The sequence below is a fragment of the Stegostoma tigrinum genome, chromosome 16, assembly GCF_030684315.1.
Source record: "Stegostoma tigrinum isolate sSteTig4 chromosome 16, sSteTig4.hap1, whole genome shotgun sequence".
NCBI lineage: Eukaryota > Metazoa > Chordata > Chondrichthyes > Orectolobiformes > Stegostomatidae > Stegostoma > Stegostoma tigrinum.
Window position 1 is genome coordinate 15950274 of NC_081369.1, and position 25294 is coordinate 15975567.

The following is a 25294-nucleotide window of genomic DNA, read 5'->3' on the forward strand; positions in this document are numbered from 1 at the left end:
AAGTCATCATCTCAGAAATATCCAGGCCAAGCAGCTTATGATGTCTTTCAGCGTGCAATAATGATTTGACATCAGTGCTGCTATTTAACACTGTTGCCAATGTCCTTGTTTAACCTCACACAGCTGAACATGTATCAAGAAGGATCAATCCATATCAACTGTCATAATCAATGCTTCTTAAAAGACATCACAGAATGAGGGGCATTACTGGCCAGGCAGCATTTATGCCCATCCCTAATTGCTCAGAGGGCAGTTATTGGTGGGTCTGAAGTCACATCTAGACCAGACCAAGTAAGGATAACAGTTTCCTTCCCTAAAAGAACATTAGTGAAACAGATGGGATTTTCCTGACAATCGACGAGGGATTCATGGTCATCATTAGACACTTTAATTTCAGATCTTTATTTAATTCAAAATTCCACCATCTGCCATGGTGGGCTTTGAACCCAGGTCCCCAGAACATTATCAGAGCCTCAGGGGTTAACAGTCCAGTGATAATTCCACTAGACCATCACCTCCACCTTAACTGGCTGTTAACAAGAGTGTACAGATGTTTGGTGCATTCCATAGTTGTTTCAAGTTGCTAAAGTCAACAGCAAGTGGTGTAACTGACAGTAAAAGCCATTTTCCTTACCTGAAAGCTTCAACGTGAGACAGGTGATCAATGATATGGTGATACAATACAGTGTCTGAAGCTAGTGTTGCAATTGGGAGTACATGGCTTTTGAAAACGCATTTCCTGATCTTGTCAATCCCTGAGGTAATTGAACATCTTCACTGCAACATGAGCTTTGATGCTGGGCTTCTGGTACTGACCTTTGTGATTAATTGCTTTTTAAACAAAGCATCTAGACAACTGGAGATCTAGAGTATCGTTTTAACTTTCTATGTGTGTAGCGTCATTCTGTAGGCCATCTTCACTTCTGTTCTATTCCATTGGGTAGCACACTAGAAAGGAGGCCATGCTATTCTCAGAGTCATCATGAAAGTTAAAGACTTCATAAAAGTTGCAAAATCCAAAATTTACTTGTTAGATAAACTAAGTCAACGGAAAACAGGGACTGTGTTTCTGTATTTACTATTTATCATAAGCTGATTGATTCCAACCACAGAAAAAAATATATAACCTGTCAATATAAACTTTACTAATTAAAACTCTAATCTCCTTCTAACAACACAATTCAACTTACGACTGTGCCATCAAATGACACTTGCTCAGTAATAATCTGCTCGGTGACACTCAGTTTGGGTTCCCTGTTTGCCAGGCCACTCAGTTCCTGACCTCATTACTGCCTTTATTCAAACATGGACAAAAAGCACTGAACTCTACAAGTAAAGTGAGAATGGCTGCCATTGATATCAGGGCAGCTTTCAACCAAGTAAAACATCAGGGAGGCCTAATAAAACGAGTCAATAGATTGGGGCAGCCTTCATTTCGCAAAATTCAATTCTTTTGTGTAAATGAGTTAATGATATCCTTACTTCAAGTTTTCTCAACGGTTGAATGGGGTTGCATAAAACGTGCAGCAAAAAGACAGGCTATTTGAACCAACTGTTTCACTTTGGCAGTTCTGCCCCAAATAGATCTCCTCCCACTCCTCATTAAATCCCATCAACGAATACTTCTCTATTCTTTTCGCTCCCATGGGTTTAACAAGCTTCAATTTTAAATATCCCTATGCCATTTGAGACAACTACTTCTGTTAGCAAATTCTACTTTTCTCCCATTCACTGTATAAATAAGTTTCTTCAGTGTTTCCTATTGGACTATCTTTTATTATGTCACAAATTTTGTTCTTACCTACAATTGGAAATTGCTTCTCACCCCTCACCTGGTTCCAATCTGCATTTTATTGGTTATTTCCAGATCCGCTCTAGTGCAAATCTCCAGATTCTTCTCTTTTACATCTTCTGGCTATACCCAAGATTGAGAACAAAGCTGAAGGATTTGTGGTAGAGTGACCAGAGGCAATTCACTGACACAGAATGTAACTGGCAGCTGCTCCCATCATTTCTAAATGACAAACTTCCCTCAGTATTTTGGAAACTGTTCAGAACTACAAAACTTAACTGTGTTTCATTTTATCATTTGGTTTCTATGCCTGTTTTTTGTCCAACAGCTAACCATTAAGGGGCCACATACATGAACACGGCATAAGTAGGCAAACAAGTGGCTGCATAATTACAACACTGCATGAATCAAGATGCTCATCAGTCCACAAAAGGATATATTGCATTTGTTTGAGTGATAGGTTGGCTACCAGGCTTTTGTGTCATGTTATTTTATAAATTGATACCTTAACTTGGGCTGAATGACACAATTTAAAATGAAACACAAAAGCTACTACAGCAGATACTACAGACTATACAATGAGAACGAAAGTAACCCTTCATATAGGTCAACAGCACCAAAGGTTAAAATTGTTTTCCCTTGTTCCTTTTTCTCCAAGTCTATGCAATTAAGTAATATATTCTGTTCATCATCCTCAAGTTATTAAATTCTTCACCACTCAATACAATTAATATTTCATTAGATTAACCAATACAAGACAGGGAATGTAATAAAATGTACTGACTATCTAGTCTGATCCACTAAGATTTTGAAGAGGTTCTATATTAGTTATCTAAATATGGCAAGTCCTCAAAAGGCTTAACTCTCAACAACAGGCAGCTCAAGTAAACAACATAGAAAATTCAGAATATTAGGGTCATTCATTTTAATTTAAAGAAAGTATGCTTTGCTTAAAAAATTAATTTCTCCTTATTTCCTCAGGGAAGTTTATTAAAACTGTTCAAACCTCATTTCATCACTCCTCGTAAGCCCTCTGAAGTCAAGATCAGTGAACTGGCCAGTTTCCATCCAAATGAATCTATCCAACTTTTTGATATGATGTGTTATGCTTTGAAATTGTTAAGAGACCCGTCAGCAGTCAGATCATAGAACAGAAGAATGGTGATACTTCAACCACCTGATGCAGAAAGGAGATTGCTTCTTTCCTGATAAAATAACCTGTCAGCAACTCCCCAGTCACTCTCCTTCAACGGGGCACACACTAATCATCATTGATAGCCCAGACTGGTTCACTATGGATTTTCAGCCGACAGGCTTAATGCATATGCAGAAAGTTTTGCTACGAACACGATGAAGCAGAGGGAAAAATCACAGAAATGAATGAGAACACAGCAGGAGAGTGGGAGAAAAAGATGAAAATAAAAGAGAAAAGAAACAGTGAAGTTCTGAGAAGGGGAAAAGTGAAGCTCAATGAAAATAAAACAAGCCAAACAAAACTAGGGATCAGAATGGGTAAACTGGCATCAGAGAACGAGAGCATGGCACAGGACCAATACCAAGAAAGAAAATATTCCAGGGGAAACAGAAGACTATTCTAAAACACTCAAGACAGAGGGAAGTGAGTAAGTAAGTGTGATATGTACAGAATAATTTCTGCAAAAATTTGAATGCACTTTTTGGCTTAATAGCTTCCAACACAAATTAGAAGGAAAGTGCAAGCCAGATGAAGTAAAAAATAGACAGTGCACATTGAGAGCAAGCATGAAACAAAAGGGCTTACATGTAGCGCAAAACAGATAGCGAGGACAATAAAACAACGTCAAAGAGACAGACTACATACAAACAAAAGAAAATTGATGTAAGCAATTAGATAATGAAATGCAGAAGGTGTGACTTGAATAAACTACACGAGAAAGGGACAATTAGTAAACTTAGAGATAGTAAGAACTGCCGATGCTGGAGTCAGAAATAACACAGTGCAGAGCTGGAGCAACACACTCGGCCAGGCAGCGTCAGAGGACCAGGAATGTTGATGTTTCAGGTCCCAACTTTCCTACTCCTCTAATGCTGCCTGATCTGCTGTGTTCTGACAAAAAGTAAACCGTTGGTGGACTATATTCCTTCATTACATGAGTACTCGCTGAATTTACCGCCTAACTTAGTAAAATAACAACTCAATTTTACTAATGAAGCTAGAAACAAAACTAGCAATTGGAAAAGCAGACCTTGAAAACAAAAGGGAGGTACTGTCTTTGGAGTCAAATAACCAGAAGGAAAATAAACGTCAAAGTCATATATCATTAAATTGGATTTGCAACAGAAAAGCTTTAAGGTTTATGATGAGATCAGACACTAACTTCATACTTCATTGCATTCAGGATTCAGTTGGAGCTCAACAAAAGGATATTCTATATTCTTTCAACTCTTTAGCATCTTCGTCCCTGCGTTGCTTCTCTAAGAGCACTTGTTGCCTAGAAACTTCTTCAAGGTAGTTTGTTTCATCCTCATCTAGGCCTCTTACCATATTTTCTGTAAAATACATCAAAACATATTAATACAACGTAAAATCAATTCAGTTTTTTCTGAAGGCTTATTCACAAATTATTCCACAGACACAATAAACAGGAGATGCTTTTAGAACATAAGGTTAATGTGATCACCTCTTTTACTTTGGCCCATACAATGAAATAAATACAGGAAAATATCAATTAAAAACCAAAAGGACTGCCGATGCTGTAAATCAGGAGCAAAAACAGCAAGTCTGGCAGAATCTTTGAAGGAGAAAACAGAGTTAATGTTTCAGGTCCAGTGGCCCTTCCTCAGAACTGAGGAAGGGTCACCAAACACGAAACAATAACTCAGGAAATATCAATTACTTTCATACTACACACCAAAAATATATGCACATGCACACTCACATTGCATCTAAATAAATGACACAATAGTTACTTCAGCAATCTTTCTCAGGAGAAACACAAGCATTTAAATGCATCTGCTTCACCCATGTCATTTCTGATATTCATGAGTTTTCAGTGCAGTCATGAAAGCATATTCAGATATGCCAATGAAATATCCTTCATTATATTCCACTTCTTACAACAGCCATTTTGACAAATCCTAGAAGGAAAAAGTACTTTTTAAATTCAACATGAGAAGTAATATTTCCATGGATTTGACAATTTCCCCACCAGTTCCTTCTCCAATTGTTGGTGCATCAAGGGTGACAGCTCTGCTGCAAAGGAACTGAAGAGGTAGTCATATTGTAATAATCAAATGGATTCCAAAATTCAGCAAAAGAAACTGCATTTGAAGCTGAAACAAAGTGGTTGAGGTCAGGCTTCATCACAATAAAAGATACCAGTAAATTACATTAGCTAACTGGGAAGAAAGCACTGAAATAATATGATGCAGATTGTAAATGCATTTAGTCAAGACATCCCGAGTATAGTAATTTTTCAAGTTTTAAGTATAAATACATAACTTGGATATTCAGCATGGGGGGGGGGGGGGGGGGGGGTGTGGTGGCGGGGGGGGGGAAGACTTTCTGTAACACCTTAAACACTTTTCTTTTCACCCATGAGGTGCTCAGGGTATTCACTGTCTGTTATTCTGCCCTCACAATCTGATTGGCAGTTTAAAGAGGCTATTAAAGAATTTGCTACCTTTGATGTGAACATAGAACAGTACAGCACAGAACAGGCCCTTCAGCCCACAATGTTGTGCCGACCATTGATCCTCATGTATGCACCCTCAAATTTCTGTGACCATATGCATGTCCAGCGGTCTCTTAAATGTCCTCAATGACCTTGCTTCCACAACTGCTGCTGGCAACACATTCCATGCTCTCACAACTCTCTGTGCAAAGAACCTGCCTCTGATATCCCCTCTACACTTTCCTCCAACCAGCTTAAAACTAATGACCCCTCGTATTAGCCATTTCTGCCCTGGGAAATAGTCTCTGGCTATCAACTCTATCTATGCCTCTCATTATCTTGTATACCTCAATTAGGTCCCCTCTCCTCCTCCTCCTCTTCTCCATTGAAAAAAGTCCGAGCTCAGTCAACCTCTCTTCATAAGATAAGCCCTCCAGTCCAGGCAGCATCCTGGTAAACCTCCTCTGAACCCTCTCCAAAGCATCCACATCTTTCCTATAATAGGGCGACCAGAACTGGACGCAGTATTCCAAGTGCGGTCTAACCAAAGTTTTATAGAGCTGCAACAAGATCTCACGACTCTTAAACTCAATCCCCCTGTTAATGAAAGCCAAAATACCATATGCTTTCTTAACAACCCTGTCCACTTGGGTGGCCATTTTAAGGGATCTATGTATCTGCACACCAAGATCCCTCTGTTCCTCCACGCTGCCAAGAATCCTATCCTTAATCCTGTACTCAGCTTTCAAATTCGACCTTCCAAAATGCATCACCTCGCATTTATCCAGGTTGAACTCCATCTGCCACCTCTCAGCCCATCTCTGCCTCCTGTCAATGTCCCGCTGCAGCCTACAACAGCCCTCTATACTGCCAACAACACCTCCAACCTTCGTGTCATCTGCAAACTTGCTGACCCATCCTTCAATCCCCTCATCCAAGTCATTAATAAAAATTACAAACAGTAGAGGCCCAAGGACAGAGCCCTGTGGAACACCACTCACCTCTGACTTCCAGGCAGAATATTTTCCTTCTACTACCACTCGCTGTCTTCTGTTGGCCAGCCAATTCTGTATCCAGACAGCTAAGTTCCCCTGTATCCCATTCCTCCTGACCTTCTGAATGAGCCTACCATGGGGAACCTTATCAAATGTGAGATGCGAACATAAGGCTCTTTCTTAAATGAGCCCATTACCATAATGAGCTTTAATGGCTTTGAATGGGTTTTATGAATAGAAGCTTTTTGCTTCCAAAATACTGAAAAAGCTTGACAATATTATTGGGGAATCTCAGATACAAAGGTAAAGTTTCAGGGTAAGAGATCAATCATTTCAGACTGAGCTGAGAAATTTCTTCACTCAGTGGTTTGTGCGTCTTTGGAATTTTCTACCTCAGAGGTTTGCAGATGTTTCGTAACAGAGTACATTCAATGCTGAAATCGATAGATTTTTGGTGGTTCAAGGAACGAAGGGACATGGGGACCAAGTAGGCAAAACGAAGTTGAGGCAGATTAGCCATATCAGAGTGAATGACAGAGCAACCTAAAGGGGTCATACGATCTGGAACAGCTCCAATTTTTTGTGTTCTCATGCTCCAGTTATATTGAGGATTGGTTAGAGAAATTGACACTTAACATTTTTAAGCATAAATCTCTGAGTCAATGCGAAGGCATCATCTTACTGAATTTAAACTGCTCCTCGAACTCAGCTTGTTTCTTATCCTTCTGCTCTTGAAGCCTTTCATATAATGATCGAGGATCATAGACCTGCTCTGGACATTCTGCAAAAGAATAAAGGGAACATGTATGACAATGGATAGTGCTGAGAGTTTGCTCAACTTTTACAGTATATCTAGTTGCGTTGCAACTTTTTTACTAAAAATAAAATAATTCGGTTTTTATGCATTGTACAAGGAGAAAGCAAAGTCATAGTGGTAGTGTCACTGGACTAGTAATCTGCAATCCCTGGTTCATGTTCTGAAAATATGGTTTTGAATCCCATCGTGGCAGACAGTGAAATTTGAATTCAATTTTTTAAAAAATCCTGGAATAAAAAATAATGACCTAATTACAACAATGTGACCATTTTAACAATTGTTGTAAAACAAAAAAAAAAATCTGGTTCATGTATATCCTTTAGGGAAGAAAATCTGCCCTCCTTACCTGACCTGGCCTACATGTGGCTCTATACCCTCAGTAACGACGGTGACTCGTAACTACCCTCCAGGAAATTAGGGATGGGCAATAAACAGTAGCCTTGTCAACCTACCATGATTTTTATTTTCAAGTTATTGTAAATTCTAATCCATATTTTATAAAACAGAATGCATCCCGCGATATTTTAATTCTGAGAAATCGAGGATTTTCAGCTGGACTTTGCAATCAGTGGCCAAGTAATCACAGTCTGGCATTTCTATGACAAGATTTCCTTTGTTTCTGAAATCCATTTGTTTCTAGCACCAAGCCAAGGAGGCCGTGGTGGAGCAGTGATGTCATCAGCCAAGAGAAGCAGCCAAACGCATTGAAGCAATGGCACAGACTGCATACCAGGAAGTAAAACGCAATGTTATTCCTTGCTTTTGTTTAGATTTTATTGCCAATGATATAAATAGTTGAGGCATGCGCACAGCATTAACGCAAAAGATATTTTTAAAGACTGCATGATTCTTTGTTTCAAAAAATGTGGAATCCCTTAAATGAAATAATTTAGCATCAAACCTCCATAAAATTAATATTGAGCACATTGAGGAATTTAACAGTACCATTAAAATCTCAATTATACTTCATTCAACATGATGTGCCTTTTTCATGTGTTTTTACAATAAATCTGAACGCAAAAGGTAAAAGTTTGTATCAGTTCTTAGATTTCCATTCAATGGCAGTTGGACAGCATCAAAGCACACTCTCTGGAAAAACACGGAATAACTAATAGCACCTTCTGGTTTTCCAAGCTAACTTGCTTAGTTGCACGTTTCATATCCAGATGCTGCTTTCAGTTTCAATAAAAGTAATGACGGTACAAGCACAGCCAATTTTCCTGCCACTACTTCCACAAAATCCAGGCCTTCACTTCAAGCAGTAAATTAGGTGTCGTTACCTATTGCTAAAAAAGTTCAGCTCCAATTCCCAGACATGCTCTGTAGAGCTGGACAAAGTTCCCACAGATTTTCAGACAGATGGTGCTTACTCAGTAAAAACATTTGATACAGTCTAAATTCAGCACAACGTTGACAAGAGCTACGCTGCTAACCATAAGGAATAACAAAATAATTCCTTTTACCTTTTTAAGTATCAGTTCAGCCCAGATCATTGCACTCTCAGAAGGATTTGAATGCAAACTGTCAGCAAAGGAGTGCTGCACTGTTTGAGTCAGTGTCTTTTGGCTGTCATGTTTAAACAAAGGCCTGCATATCTGAATTAGATGGAGGTTCCTGTGCCAGTAATAGAATTTTAACAGAAACTTACATGAATGCCCACCCTTCAACAAAAAAATGTCATCTGGTTGTGCAGTCATTTCTATTAAGGATCCTATGCACAAATTAGCTGTCACTTCTTCCCTAAGTTACAGTGACTACATTCTTCGTCTTGTGAACGTGATATCACACTGCATAAAGGCAAATTCTGTATGAAGATAATTTTGAAAGGCAGAACAAGAACTCAGTAATCATAAATCTATAAGTAGAATGTCAAAAAAAAAACACCACAGATAGATTTGTCTAAGAATGGCAAATTTTATGATGAAAATATTGCATCTTAATCATGTCCTTTTGATTATATCCTGGTAATACACAATGTGATAGATATTGCTCTCAGCTTTTCCTTTCCTTGAATTGTTCTAAACACAGAATGTTAATTTGCATTGTTGTCCTATAATACTGGTTTAAAATAGTTATGTTTAAATTGAAGGCCATTTTTCTTCAAAATTTGCTTCAGGTTACCATTACACATTGAAAGTGATTCATCTTCAAAGAGTACAACTGGCTCATATTTTATGATCACATAGTTTTGCAGCAGCAATAATATCTTCAAACAACAAAAGTCAAGGTCATTTAACACCGCCAAGTGAAATTCTTTCAGTTACCAACTGTCTAGATTCCCTCATTAGAAAATTAACCCTCATTGGCCCGAGGCTACTTACACAGCACAGCCTTGTGACCTCAAAAGTGACAGAAATTTTACTTTGGTAACAGAATAATACACTATTCATTACAGGGCACAAAGCACCCACCCCTTAAACACTATTGCACTTTGAGACGGCCAATTACAAATACAAGGAGTGACAGAAGAAGCCAGCAAGTTGTACATCTGTCATAAAACTGATATTTCCACACAGGCAGAACTTATTTCAATAGAATCCCCATCCAAGCTAATTTTTCACAGGACTCCATTTTCCATGAAATATTTACGAATGATGCAAAAACCTGAACCCTAACTGAAATTCTTGCTTTCCATTCCTTGAAACTCCGCTAAGATGCAATTAGAATGCCTGAGATGAAGACAGTAGAAACTCCGTGTCCTTTCTTGGCTTTTACACAAAGCAATAAGCATCAGAATTCATTGGTGCCAGGGATAACAAGGTGTAGAGCTGGATGAACACAGTAGGTCCGAAATGTCAGCCTTCCTGCTCCTCTAATGCTGCTTTGCCTGCTGTATTCATCCAGCTCTATACCTTGTTATCTCAGATTCTCCAGCATCTGCAGATCCTACTATCTCTAAAATTACGGTTATGTAGTTTGAATCCCACCATCAACTGATTGCAAAAAGCAGTTTTATTAGCCATTCTGCTGCTTGGCAATCTTTAATGGTCATTTTTATTCCTCATTTAAATTATCAATTCAGTGTTTTGAAATTGTTTTTTTCCACGAAATTCAAATTTTCTGGTGTGTAAAATCATAACTTCCCAAAATTTGCTCGCTGTAAGATAAAAACAGAAAGAACTGCAGACATTGCTGGAAAAGCTCAGCAGGTCTGGCAGCACCTGTGAAGAAAAAAAAAAATCAGTTAACGTTTCGGTCCGGTGACCCTTCCTAATGTCAAAAATCCCGTAACACTATTTCAAGAAGAACGGGTGAACTATCACAGTGCCTTGATTAATTCCATACAAACTCATCTAAAAGTGGAATTTTTTAAAAGACTGATTTGTAAAGTTAAATTTAATGGGGTTGACTATTACATGGATACTACTTTTGAAGAGCTGAAATTCATGCTACAGTCCAAAATACCATATCATTAGCAGAAGCCCATTTAATCTCTAAATGAATTTTTAAAAATGAATTACAGTAATCCTGTAATATCTTATCTTCTTCTTCAGCAGGCAGCTTTTATGCAATCTTAGTTCTCTGCCAAAATACTAAGTCATGCCTTTGCATGAACCGTGTGCACCATCCAACTCTTGCCTTAAAATCTGAAGTTCCGTCCTTCTTTGATTTGTTTCGAGAATGGATTCAGATGGTTTCACAACTAACACTTCTTCCATTTGTCAAGTACCCCTCAGCAACATTTTTCTCCAATTGTGGCCACTTGCTAAGTTTACCTGTTATCACACTTTTATTTTGGCATTATTTGAAGTTGGTTTGATGCCTTTCTCCAGTCTCTCATAAGTTTCTCCAAAACACAAAATTCTCTTGCTGCTACAGTTATTTGCCTTGTCTGCAACTTCAGTAACTTGCAGTTTAAAATGCTGCTGGATATTTTTTGTTTTATTCTGGAGGACATTTTTACACAAAAAGAAGCATTTTCAAAATACATAATAGCATAAAAAACTGTTTCCTCATCACAGCATTTACACACAGGATAATATCTTAACTCTCAAATGTTGATCTGTTACTTATGAAGAACTAGAGAGTCGACTATTACATGAAACATGGAAAATTTCCGATTTTTTGGCCAATAATAGATGGTCGACTTTTACATGTGACTGACTTTAACTCAAGTATTTACTGCATTTAGCCTTCAACAAGCATTAGTAAAACTGATTACATATTCATTTACCTTACTATTATCTTTGAATTACAATATTTTTGCCACATTATCTTTTGCTACAATAGAAACAACACCTCACTGGCTGTGAAGCACCTTAGGATGTTCTAAAGTTGTGGACAATACTACATTAGTTATCTTTGTACACAGTTTAAAAAAAGTCTCAACTATAAACATGTTGCATGGTTTAATAATGGGACAAGATACTTTTAACCTTTACTTCTTATCATATTTCCAATTTTTATGGGCTCATTACAAAAGTAACCAGCATAAAATGAAAGAGACAGGTAGAGAAGAAGCATAGGTGAGACAAAAGTTTGGTTCAGAACAGAAAACAGATCTCCTCTTCAACATATTGGTTAAGTAACAGTTCATATTTGGTAACCTGATGTAAAGAGAACAGTCAATAAACACCTATAAAAATGTGAGACAACAAGGTGTAGAGCTGGATGAACACAGCAGGTCAAGCAGCATCAAAGGAGCAGGAAAGCTGACATTTCAGGCCTAGACCCTTCTTCAGAAATTTCTAGGCCCGAAATGTCAGCCTTCCTGCTCCTCTGATGCTGCTTGGCGTGCTAATATCGTCCAGCACTGTTATTTCAGATTTTACAGCATCTGCAGTTCCTATTATCTCCGAAACACCTATAAAATTGTCTTAGGTTAAAGAATTACCAAATGCAGCTTAGCAAGTATGTTGGCTTCTGTGAACTCATCACTCTTATGGGAATACATTTTACCCAATCTCAATGAAATACTAAACTAAGATAACACAATTTGCCCAAGATTTTTAAGGGATTGCCTGGTCATGGGCATGCTTTCGATCAGACCACAAGTTTCAAAATTGAATCTAGCTGTGCCTCTGATTATTCACTGGTCAGCAACTGCTTGTTTACATATAAAAGCTGCAAAAGCACAAACAATCTTGATAAATGTTAAAAGAAATGGAAAGATAGTTATTATAGTGTTGTGGGAGGACACAGCAAATTTCACATAGACATTATTTCCAAAGCTCAACTCAATTTACTGGAAGCTGCACTATAAATAAATGTGCAGCATGAGAAACTTTGGGTAAACATCCCCCTCACCGAAAGAAATTTCATCACTGAAACCCATCAACTTTCATGCATACAGTATTTCGTAACACAGTATCTTACTGAAGAATTTACTGAAGATGCTTGTGAATACCACTAGCGCCAGGTTCCCCTTTGAGTCATACAATATCCTGGCTCAAAACTATATCGCCATCCCTTCACTGAAGAATTAAGTGATATCAAATGGGTTTGGCTTGCTGTGTTAATGTAATAACATATGGTGATAATGTTATAGACTTGGTAAACATTACAGCAAAATAAAGCGTTGTTGAATTTGGAATGGAAAAACTTTTTTAGGATGTTATTTGAACAACACCTTTTGGACAACAGTGTTTCCAGTCTTCACTGGCTGAGAATTCTGCAACAAATAACTCACCTTCTAATTCCCCAAATCCTGTCCACCATCTACAAGACACAAGTCAAGTCTGCAATGGAATATTCTTCACTTTGCTGGGTGAGCGGAGCTCCAAGAACACAACAGAAGTCTGGCACCATCCAAAACAAGCAACCTGTCTGATCACCATTCCGTTCTTCATTACAATTGTTTTTTCCCTTTACCACTAATGTGCAACCTTACAAGATGCAGCACAGCAGCACACCAGTGCTCCTTCAACTGTGCCTTCAAACCAGTGAGTTCCACTACCTAGAACATAAGCAGGAGATGCACTGAAAATCACCATCTGCAAGTTCCCACTCCAGTCATGCATCGAAAGCATGCCCATGATCAGGCAATCCCTTAAAAATCTTGGGCAAATTGTGTTATCTTAGTTTAGTATTTCATTGAGATTGGGTAAAATGTATTCCCATAAGAGTGATGAGTTCAGTGATGTGAAACTGCATTGTTGTTCCTTCAATAATCGCCAAGTGAAAGTCCAGAAGCTCCCTCCTGATAGCACTATGAGTTAGGGTTAGGGTTACACAACATGAATCACAACAGTTCACCATCTTCTCAACAGCAATTAAGAATGGATAACAACTTCTGGCACTGACAATGTTCATAATCCAAGAATCAAGTTAAAAACTTCCATTATAGATATAATAGGTCCATGATGTTCTAAATCACCTTCTCAATAAGACTATACCAGAAATTTGTAGACTGTAGACAGACAGATTCAAAGCTGGACTCTCTCAGGATGTCAAGGCAATACAACTTGCATTCTGCAGGAAATTAAATTAAAAAAGGAAAAATGCCAGAGAATCTCAATAGGTCTGCCAGCATTTGTGGAGAGAAAAGCAGAGTTAATGTTTTGAGTCTAATATGACTTCTTCAGAACTAAATGGATCTGTCAAGTTGTAGTTTTTTGTGTTGTGGACAGAGGGGGAACGGGAGCAAAGTAGAACAGATGGTGAGAGTGCCACAATAAAAATCAAAGTGACTGATAATGGAAAGATAAATATGTAAAACAGGTGTAAATGTTAGATGTAATAAGGTGAAAGTGAATCCACACTGCCTGAAAGTAAAGCCAAAAAGGCACAAACAAAAAGCAGAACAAATCCACAATGGCCAGTTCCCATTCCATCAATCTATCTGTGGTCATAAATAAAGTGGTGCAAAGAGACAAAGTGCTATCAGGGGGTACTTGCTCAGTTTAAAATCAACTCAGTGATACTCTGCTTGTGTTCCACCTGGGCTATCCAGCCTACAGACTTAATGCAAACATGCACAAGAAAGGAACTGATTCCAGAGGTGCGGTAGAAGTCACCATCTTTGAATCAATGCTGCAATTGGAAGTGTAGTATCAAGGAGCCCTAGTAAAACTGAATTCAATGAAAATTGCAGAAAATTCTTCGCTTATTGGCTGATATCATACCTAACACAAGGGAAGATTCTTGCCATTGCTGGAAGCCAATCATCTGTCCCATGGCATCACTGCAGGAGCTCCTCAGGGTACAGCTCGAGGTCCAAATTTCTGAAATGTTCAATAAAGCTTCAAGAATGACCTTCCCTTCATCATAGGGTTAGAAGCAGCAATGTCCACTGGTAATTGCATTATAACCAGCAAGATCTAAGCAATATTCAGACTTTATCTTTTAAGTGGCAAACTTGTAAGTGGTCTACAAGATTCTGAAGGGCATGGACAGACTGGACAGTCAGAAGCTTTCCCCCTGGGTGGAAGAGCAGTTACCAGGGGCCATGGGTTTAAAGGTACTAGGGGAAAAGTTTAAATGTGATGTACGAGGCAAGTTTTTTTTTTACACAGAGGGTGGTGGGTACCTGGAACACGCTGCCAGGGGAGGTAGTGGAAGCAGATACTATAGTGACTTTTAAAGGGTGTCTTGACAAATATATGAATACGATGGGAACAGAAGGATATGGTCCCTGAAAGGGTAGGGGGTTTTAGTTGTGATGGGCAACATGTCGGTGCAGGCTTGGAGGGCCAAAGGGTCTGTTCCGGTACTGTAATCTTCTTTGTTCTTTGTATATTAATACCGTGGCTAGAACAGTTAGTCCAAAAGCTACGAATACTGAGGTGGCTAACTCACCTCCTATGCCTACAAATCACATGGCAGGAGTGTGATGGAATAGTTCCCACTTGTCTCCATGCATCTAGCTCCAACAAAAAACAACTTGATTCAAGCAGTCCACAAACAATTGGTAAAACATCGACCACCTAAAAAAAAACACCCCTTTCAACACCAAGGACAGTGCTAGTAGTGTGCACTTCACAAAAGATTCACACCAACAGCTCATTAAACCTCTTTCAACAACACCTTCCAACCTGTGATCTGTGCCACACTGAAAAATAAAGACACTTGTGAATTCCACTCGCGCCAGGTTCCCCTCCAAGTCATGCAATATCCTGACTCGAAACTATATCACTATCCCTTCACTATGAGTGAAAATCCCAAAACTCCCTTCCTAATAGCACTATGGGTATACTTACAAACTGCTAAAGACCAAGGTGTTTCATGACCACCTTTCCAACAGCACAAAATGCTGGCCTGGCCAATGATTCCCACATTCCAAGATAGATTGTGGCAGTCAGTCTTCGTCAACCTTGAGCATGTTGTGGATAACTGTTGACCCTAAATAAATTCATCACACTGCTAATTGCAGGTTCTCACAACAACAGTCACTGAAACACAATCATTGGCAAGAGAGATGAACTCTGGGACTGACTGTGCTCAGGTCACAACTCTCAGTTGACAGTATAGGTGGTTCTCGGGAAGCTGAGGCATATTATGAAGTTAGATTTTGGGGGGGTAAGGGGGAGTTCAGTCTCCGTCAACCAAACTGTAGACAAAGGGAACACAGGTGAAGACAGGCCGGGGACAGATTGAGGGGGGCCTAGTGTGGGCAGGCTGAAGCAACTGTGATGAATTTTTCCAGACTGTTCAGTCAAATCAACCGTGTAGACTATTGCCTGTTGAGAGTTATTCAGGAAGCATTTAGTTCGATTCTAACAGGCTAGGCAGGGTAAATGCAGGAGGAATGTTCCTGATGGGAAGGGACTCCAGAACAAGGGGTTACGGTCAAAGGATACGGATAGAACTGAGATAAGAAATTTCTTTACCCAGAGAGTGGTGAATCTATGGAATTCTCTGCCACAGAAAGCAGTTGAGACACTAACGTTGAATGCTTACAAGAAATTTGATATAGTCCTTAGGGCCAAACGGTTCAAAGGGTTTGTGGAGAACACAGGAACGGGGTACTGAGTTAGATGATCAGCCATGATCATACTGAATGGCGGAGAAGATTCAAAGGGCTCAATGCCCTACTCCTGTTCCTATTTTCTATGTTTCTATTCTAAAGTACAGTCTGTTCAGTTATGCTATAGCAAAAAGTAGAAATCAGTTTCTTCATTCAGATTGGCCCTATCCCATTTTTTGTGTTCATCAATCCATCATCTGGAAGACTGCAGAAATACACATAGAGACAGAGTACACTAACCAAAGTACAAAACTCAAAGTTTCAGAATTAAGACTCTGGGCAAGCTATTGCAATGATTTTATATCAGACTATGAACCTGAAGACTAATTGAATGGAATAACTGAGCCACATTAAAGAAATGTCAAATGGTTCCAAATATAGCCACAATAAGATGAAAGACTTTTTCATTTTCTTTGGCTTGAGCCTTCTAGTACAAGTCACGTCAATATCAAGGTAAGTAACATTTTCAAGTCATTGGAAAAGTGATAAACTGGTGTCTGAAAGACAAATATATAAATATGCCAAGGAGAGTAATAGATCAAAAAAAGTGGTCATTAGCATCCAATATTACAAAATTGAGTTTGCAATGCATTCACTATTTAGCAACATGTATTTTATATACTTGCTCAGTACCCTAGGTGAGTCCCAAAGCTTGACTGCTACAGCTTCCTGGATATTTACTCAATGCACCTGTAATCTGTTGGATACTAACACAAGATTTGTCAAGAAATACAACTGATAACATATGCTATGTGCACCAACATGACAGATGTCTGCCAGAAGCCATCATTCACTCAATAGAGGGTTCCAGCTGGACAATGTACATGATCAACAGGATGGCAAGACAGAGGCCAATTAAACAGGGTTGAAACGTAGACTTGTCCATCTGCAGTCAATTACTGCAATGACTGTAAAAGAGTAATAGCATTCTACAACAAATGACAGCTACCACTACCTGCATTGCATTTCAGGAAATGTATCTGCATTGCTTTGCTATGTTGATGACCTCATTAAAAGTCCAACCAATTCAACTTTTTCAATTTATGTACTGTAGCTACCAATTTTCTTACATTACTGGCATTGTGGCTTTATAAATAAACAAAATAATTAAAGTGGATGCATGACTGCACTCTTACTATTTGGCTAATGGAAAATAAACTGTTTTCTCCCCTTGCTTCACCTCAAGCACCAATTTCATATAGTGCACAAATGTTTCAAAAATGTGTTTAAATAATCAATCACAAGCGATTTTAAAAATAATTTATTGGTTTCCAGGAATACAATTACATGGCCTGTATGAAGTCAGGTGGGTGTACATGAAAAAATAAGAATGTCCTGCTTTTTGGTGTTCAAGTCAAAAAACAAGTCACTGAACAGGAAACCAGGAGTGTGTTCACAAGAAAGCAACATTGTTCAGAAGACAAAAGGACATTTAATACCAAATCAATATACAATTATTCAACTAAATTAAACCAGTGATCATTATCTGAGATTTAAATTCTACTTATAAATCAGAAAAAGGTGGTTACTCTTCTCAAATACTGCTATTAGAAAAAGCATGCACAACAAGGCCGCATTTGTCCTTTTCTGTCATTGCAAAGATCCCATTGCACATTTCAAATTTCAGGGCAGTTCCTCACATCATTACTCCACCATTGGTTAAAACAGATTATCTGGTTTTTTTTGCTGCCTGTGGGATCTTGCTGTGCAGAAATTAGCTGCTGTGTATACAACAAGATTGGCCTTTACGTAATGTTCCTTCTAAGCTGCACACTGAGAGGGCTCGCTCGCATCGATAAACATTCCAATACATAAATTTGTGCTTCTGGACTTTGGAGGTTTGGTCAGCAAAAAAGAACTGAGGAAACATTGGCTATATGCTGAAAGTTCTTCAATACACTTAGAGATCTTTGGGATGTTCCAATGTCATGAAAGGACTTACAGAAATGCTACAACAACTGAGTTTCAAAAGTCTTCGTTCAGTTACCAAATGTCGAGAAATTCAGCAAAATTGTGATAGAATAAACTGCAATATGCCTAGAAACCTATTTTATATACAGGCATTATTTTGACACAGCAAACCTTTTGTGCTGATTTTTCCAAATATGTGAAGTGTGATTCAAGAAAGACTGGCTCCATGAACTTAGGGAAAGGAAAGACAGATAGTGTGGACTGAAGTGGAGGTTAGGAGTAAACAATGTTTATTATGAGGACAAGAATAGTAATAGTTGTCTCTCTCTAATTCCCTCTAAGAGATGGTGATGAGCCAGGCTTTTCAGTGGGTTCCAGTGAGAACCAATCCTTTTGCGATGGGTTTGGAGTCACATGTAGGACAAACCTAGTTTGAAAGTGAGTTATGTTATTTATGGTGGAGGAAGAACCTATTTTTGGAATGAACAGCCATCATTCACAGATTAGCATATCAAATAAAACGTGCAAGAACTGTGGATGCTGTAAATCAGGAGCAAAACCAGAAGTAGCTGGAAAAGAACTGAGGAAGGGTCACTGGACCCGAAACACTAACTCTGAGATTTTTTCTTCACAGATGCTGCCAGACCCGCTGAGCTTTTCCAGCAACTTCTATTTTCGTTCCGAGTTAGCATAGCAGATTTCCTTGTTTATAAAGGAAATCATTGAATCATACAGTCACAGTTAAACAGCGTAGATGTATTTTTGCAAAAAAAGCGAAGTTATGTGATCACCATTACCGAAACAGGCATTTACTCCTCCATTAACTTCACAGGTTTTGTGACTTAGATTAAAAGGTAGGAAATTATATAATTACTTAGATAAGTTCTAATCCCCTCATAAACCGACTCCTACACACACACACACACACACACACACACACAAATATATGTATAAACAAGGAAAAAAAATAGGTGTTTCGGAGAGAGTGAAGTCTGGGGAGGCAGTTCAGTAGCTCTTTGTAACAGAGTTGCTAAGCCACTTAAGGCAACCATCATTGATGAAATAATTAAAATTGGGATTGTTCAAGAAGGCAGAATTGGAGGAGTGCAGATATCACAGAGAATTAGAGATTACAAAGAAATAGAAGAATGTCACTACAGTCAGATTTGAAAAGAAAAGATAATTTTAAAAACCAGAGTTTACTTACCTGGAGCCAAGGTTAGCAGCCAAGCATAGGCTGAATTGAACCTGGTGCACATTAGGAGATGGGCAGCAGAATTATGATTGGCCTCAATATTAGAGGGTGGACCATGGATAACTGAGATTAGGTTTGAATAGCGAAGTCTAGAAGGAACAAAGGTATTTTATGCTCCTTTGTGGTTAAGATTTTTCTTCAATTCTTTTTCTATTTTATTTACTTTAATGTCGGAGAAGCAGCCGTGAAGCAGAACATATCCACTCACTGCAATTTCTTGTGACAGTGTCCAGCGGCTCAGATTTGTATTATAGCTTTATAAACCGTAACTCCCTAGTCGTAATATATTGCACACTGTCAAATCCATATTTTTTCCTCTATGCTTCATGCTTTTAGTAACTCAGAAGAGTAGGTAACAGGGGCTACTATTTATTCTGGCACAGGATTAGAAAAACTGTATGAGGCAATTGCTCTTAAAACTGGGAACAGCCCATTAATAACTGTTGATGAATGTCATTACCGACATTATAAAAAACATGAGGGGTTCAAACCAATGATTTCTGAAAATGATGTTCTGTGAATGATGGCTGTTCATTCCAGAAACAGGTTCTTCCTCCACCATAAATGACATAACTCACTTTCAAACAGCAAAGTTAATAGGTGTACAAAGCACAAGCAATGATATTATTCTTCAAGACATGACAGCAAACGGATTATTGAACTAATGACATGAAATTCAATCCCAAAGGGTAAAATTTGTTGTTAATTAACCACACCTGGAATTAAAAAGCTCGTGTCTGTAGGATTAAACTACTGAATTATCTTAGAAAACTATCTACCTTACTAATATCCTTTAGGAAAGGAAATCAGCTGCGCTACGTGATTCCAAACACAGAGTGGTTGACTATAACTGCCCTGAGAAATGGCCAATCAAGCTGTGTCAAAGCAGCTACAAAAATGCGACAAGTACCGACCCGAAACATCAAACTTTCCTGCTCCTCTGATGCTGCTTGGCCTGCTGTGCTCATCCAGCTTCACACCAGATTCTCCAGCATCTGCCGTTCCTACTATCTCTGTTACAAGTAAAAGCAGATGGAACTTATTTGACAACTCCAGAAAGATACTTGAGCTGAAATGTTTACTCTGTTGCTCCTTCTCTCTCTTCACAGGTGCTGCCAGATCTGAGTATTTGCAGCACTATCAGTGTTAATGAAAATGCAGCTGTCGGCTCCAGCAGGTGACTGCCACTAACAGGTCAGAGGGAACTGGAGTGCTTCGCCTGCCCCTTACGCAAGATCTTGGCCTCCCATCTGTCAAACACACTTCTCTTTGTTGATGTAACTGGCTCAGTGTCCCTGCACCACCATCCCAAAGGCCAGGTAGCCAAACCTCCACCACAACCCACCTTCATTCTCCTTCAGTGCCAGGCTCCAACAATCTGCCAACCCAGAGATCTTTCCATCACTCGCTGCCAATTAGCAGGCTCTGCCAAATGTTTGATGGTAGATTTACAGCATACTAGAGTTTAGCACAGATATTTCATGCATTTATAGGAATTATGCAACCTTGGCTCACACAAGCGAGGAAAGACCACATCAAGCCCTTGATCTCTCCCGACTGCCAGGTAGTTCAGCCTCTTGCTGAGAATCAGATCCTCAATTCTGCCAGCCGCCAGGTCAGGAATGAAAGACACCAATATGGAAACTTGGCAGGAACAAAGCAGCCCCAAACTCTCTTTGCAACAACCAGCTGCCAATGAACACTGGAGCCAGTATGACATTAGCTCTGCACTTCAAAATTCAGGAGTTATTCATCGGCTCCTTATAACATATTTGGAAGCTAATACAAAATTGATTGGCAGGGTAGCCACCAATCTTGGGACAATTCTGCGCAATGAGTAAAATAGGACGCATTGGCTTGGCTTGTTGCTCGACTGCAATTTAAAACAGATTGATAGAGCAAAGTAAATCACTAACAATGCAGCTCAGACATCCAAACTGTAAATGCTTTTAAAAAATGATAAAGTAAGTGTCAAAAAGCATGTAAAAAAATGGTGAATTAAACCAAGCAACAATTTTGTAACAGCTTGCAATTTCTGAATTAAAGCTACTGCCCTAAAGGCAAAAATCAGTTCTGTTCTAATTACAGATAAACCGTCAATCTATGGAGACTGGTTTATATTGTGTAACAGAGTTAAGATTAATTTAAAGCTAAAAAAGATATTTAGAAGTCTTTATTTCTCAGGTCAGCACCATAGACATGTAGAAACTACAAGTAAAACATGTCTGTAAAGTGAACCACAAATCCATCTGAGCTCAAGTTCTGGATAATATTTAATAGCCCAAAATTTGCAAATTGTAATGATAGTTGTACTATCAGTGTCAGCATTATTACAGGGTGAAACTGACCAACTTCTGGCACAGTTAAACATGGGAACCCAGGACATTGCTGTCAGTCAGTCACAGTCTGCACTCCCATAGGGTGTGCTATTGCAATCTTCAGAAATAACAGCAACATTGAATTCTTGATACGATATGAATTTTAATTTTTTATATATTATTTTCACTGCAAAAAAAATAGAAAAGTTGAACCCTATTTACTAAACAGTAACTGAAAAACAGGTCAAAACTACAATCGAACAACTTTTCTGTCGTACAAACTAAAGTTGAAGTCTAGGGTCACATTCCCCCAACAAGATTTTAAAATTCCAGGATTTTTAGCATTATAAAACATTTTAAGTTTGTTTATTACCTGTTTCTCAAAGAGGAAGGAGTACCTGGTCTGAATCTAGTCCTGGTATCTCTTACACTCATGGGAAACATTCCACAGCAACAACTTGAAGTTATGGTTAAGGAAAAGTCACCAAATGTGAAGCTGAGGGGGGTTAGGAACGCACAAAAGGCTAGAAATACAGGGGCGCAGGGTTTTTGTAGCACTATAGGACTCAACTGAAGTTTCAGCTGAGACTTAGATTTATAGAGCACAGAACCTATGGGGCTCTTTGGAACAGTTACACAGTAAAGCACATCTCCCACAGAGCTAACCTATCGGTGCATACCAATGTCAAAGCATACTAGCAATAGAGGTCCTGCTGCAGCCGATTGATATCCTAAGGGCCATCTGTACATGTACCAGCTACAGTGACCATCTTTAGCTTTAGGAACACATACTCTGTTACCTTAAATCTGTGTTCTTTACATAGCGGCCTGCCCACCAACTGAAACACCTTTCCAGATTGCAGCAGAGAGGGTCAGATAGAAAGAGACCTCCCTGTGACGTACAATCAAATGTCAAAGCAATCCAATGGTTGCAGGCTGACAATCCATGAAGTGTAGGTTTTTAATAATGTTGTCAGTAAATGGCAAATTTGGATGACCCCCTAAATGTGATAATTTGGTACATTAACTAACAGTCTATTGTACCATTTACTGGGCACAGCAATGAATTCTGTTGAGCTTGCTAATTCATCTGCAATCTGAATGGAATTGGGACTGGAGCCAGACGACAGAATGTACCTTTCCTGCAAGCCAAGACTAAAAGCCAACTCTGGCTGTTCTCAAGTTTTTGACCTCAAATCCTAGAAATTGGAAAATGTCTCACGTTTAACAGTGCGTCATGGGTTTCTGACAGGTAAGGATTTCCAGAGTAGGGGGCCAGTTTTTAAGGTGAGAGGAGAAAGATTTTAAAAAACACGTGAGGGTCAATTGTTTTACACAGAGAGCGGTTCAAAGTTTTGCCAAACATCTGTAGGTCGAGTTGTGGATGAGGTTGTTGACTTGCTCGCCGAGCTAGCTTGTTGTCGTTCAGATATTTCATCACCAGGCTAGGTGTTGCTGTGTGTCCCAGCCCGTTTAGAAGAGAAGCACCACCTCATCAACAGCATATTTGTGGGGATTAACATCGCAAGGGAAGAAGAAATCAACAATCAACTTCTGTTTCTGGATGTAAAAGTTGTGTATATGACCAACGGGGAATTCCAAAGCTCAGTATACAAAAAAGCAACCCATACAGCAAAACCAAATCCTCATTTCTACAGTAACCACCTCAACACCCACAAACAAATTTGCATTAGGATATTATTTAAATAGGACATTATTTAAACAGGCTAGGACAGGCTAGAACACCCTGGAACTACACAGGAAAGAAAAAGAGAACCTATACAAAATCCTTGCGATAAATGGGTATCCCTGCAACTTCCGCAGATGCCTACTAAACAGACAACAACAGCAGGACACAGTACACCCTAACACACTGGCCACACTGCCCCACATCAAGAACATATCAGAACTGACAACAAGGCTCCCAAGACCACTAGGAATCAAGGTGGCCCACAAACCTAGAGCCACTCTACAACAAACACATAAGGATAAAAAGACCCCATTCCCACAACATGCAGAACCAACATTGTTTACGAAATGATATCAGTGATATTGGGAACTGCAGATGCTGGAGAATCCAAGATAACAAAGTGTGGAGCTGGATGAACACAGCAGGCCAAGCAACATCTCAGGAGCACAAAAGCTGACGTTTCAGGCCTAGACCCTTCAGAGAAGGGGATGGGGAGAGGGAACTGGAATAAATAGGGAGAGAGGGGGAGGCGGACCGAAGATGGAGAGAAAAGAAGATAGGTGGAGAGGAGAGTATAGGTGGGGAGGTAGGGAGGGGATAGGTCAGTCCAGGGAAGACGGACAGGTCAAGGAGGCAGGATGAGGTGGTAGGTAGGAAATGGAGGTGCAGCTTGAGGTGGGAGGAAGAGATGGGTGAGAGGAAGAACAAGTTAGGGAAGCGGAGACATGCTGGCCTGGTTTTGGGATGTGGTGGGGGTGGGAGGGGAAGAACTGGGCTGGTTTTGGGATGCAGTGGGGGGAGGGGAGATTTTGAAGCTTGTGAAGTCCACATTGATACCATTGGGCTGCAGGGTTCCCAAGCGCAATATGAGTTGCTGTTCCTGCAACCTTCGGGTGGCATCATTGTGGCACTGCAGGAGGCCCATGATGGACATGTCGTCTGAGGAATGGGATGGGGAGTTAAAATGGTTCGCGATTGGGAGGTGCAGTCGTTTGTTGCGAACCGAGCAGAGGTGTTCTGCAAAGAGTAGGTTTCCCCAGTGTAGAGGGAGCCACACTGGGTACAATGGATACAATATACCACATTGGCAGATTGGCAGGAGAACATCTGCTTGATATGGAAGGTCATCTTGGGGCTTGGGATAGGGGTGAGGGAGGAGGTGTGGGGGCAAGTGTAGCACTTCCTGCGGTTGCAGGGGAAGGTGCCGGGTGTGGTGGGGCTGGAGGGGAGTGTGGAGCGGACAAGGGAGTCGCAGAGAGAGTGGTCTCTCCGGAAGGCAGACAAGGGTGGGGATGGAAAAATAGCTTGGGTGGTGGGGTCGGATTGTAGTTGGCGCAAGTGTCGAGGAGTTTACATTGTTTACGAAATACCATGCAACGACTGCCACAAACATTACATTGGACAGACAGAAACTAGCCATCAGGATACGTGAACATCAGCTAGCACCAAACGGCTAGGGAAAATTAAAGATTAAAATTGCAAGTATCTGCTTAAACTGTAAGCCTTCAGAAGTTAAAATGGTAAAGCTATATCACCACATTTTCAGTTGTACCTTCCTTTGGTGTTTCAAGTGCAATATAATTAAATACTGAAAGTCAGAACAAATACTAAACAAGTCTTTTAAAATTGTAGCGATGCAGTTTAAAAACCTGATTACTTGTGTCTTTAAAGAACGGATACAAATCCAAATTAACATGGAGGGTGTTAAAAATGCACTGCATCCAAAAATACATTTGAAAAGAAGACATTTGATGAAGAGACACCCTCGAAATTTTGGCTTTTTCAGGTTTGATATTCATTTCAACTTTAATCTTGTGTAATTTGTTTCTATTTAAGTTTGTTTCTTTCTCACCAGACACTGTCCTCCCTCATTGGTCAGGTGTTTTACTGTGTTGCTTAGATTTATCACATTTTTCTGCAATGTTGCTTGAAGGAGTCAACATACATAATGGCTATAA

At 39.5% G+C, this 25294-nt stretch overlaps 1 protein-coding gene across 2 annotated transcripts in view; it reads right to left on the minus strand.

Moving 5' to 3' along the window:
* Positions 1 to 25294, minus strand: part of psme3ip1 (proteasome activator subunit 3 interacting protein 1) — an 84490-nt gene that overhangs the window by 28070 nt on the left and 31126 nt on the right. For both annotated transcript variants that reach the window (XM_059651623.1, XM_059651622.1), the window contains 2 exons: positions 7123 to 7221; positions 4199 to 4321 (listed from right to left, as the gene is read on the minus strand). In XM_059651623.1, the coding sequence (XP_059507606.1) occupies positions 4199 to 4321; positions 7123 to 7221 (222 nt within the window). The remainder of the gene's footprint in view (positions 1 to 4198; positions 4322 to 7122; positions 7222 to 25294) is intronic.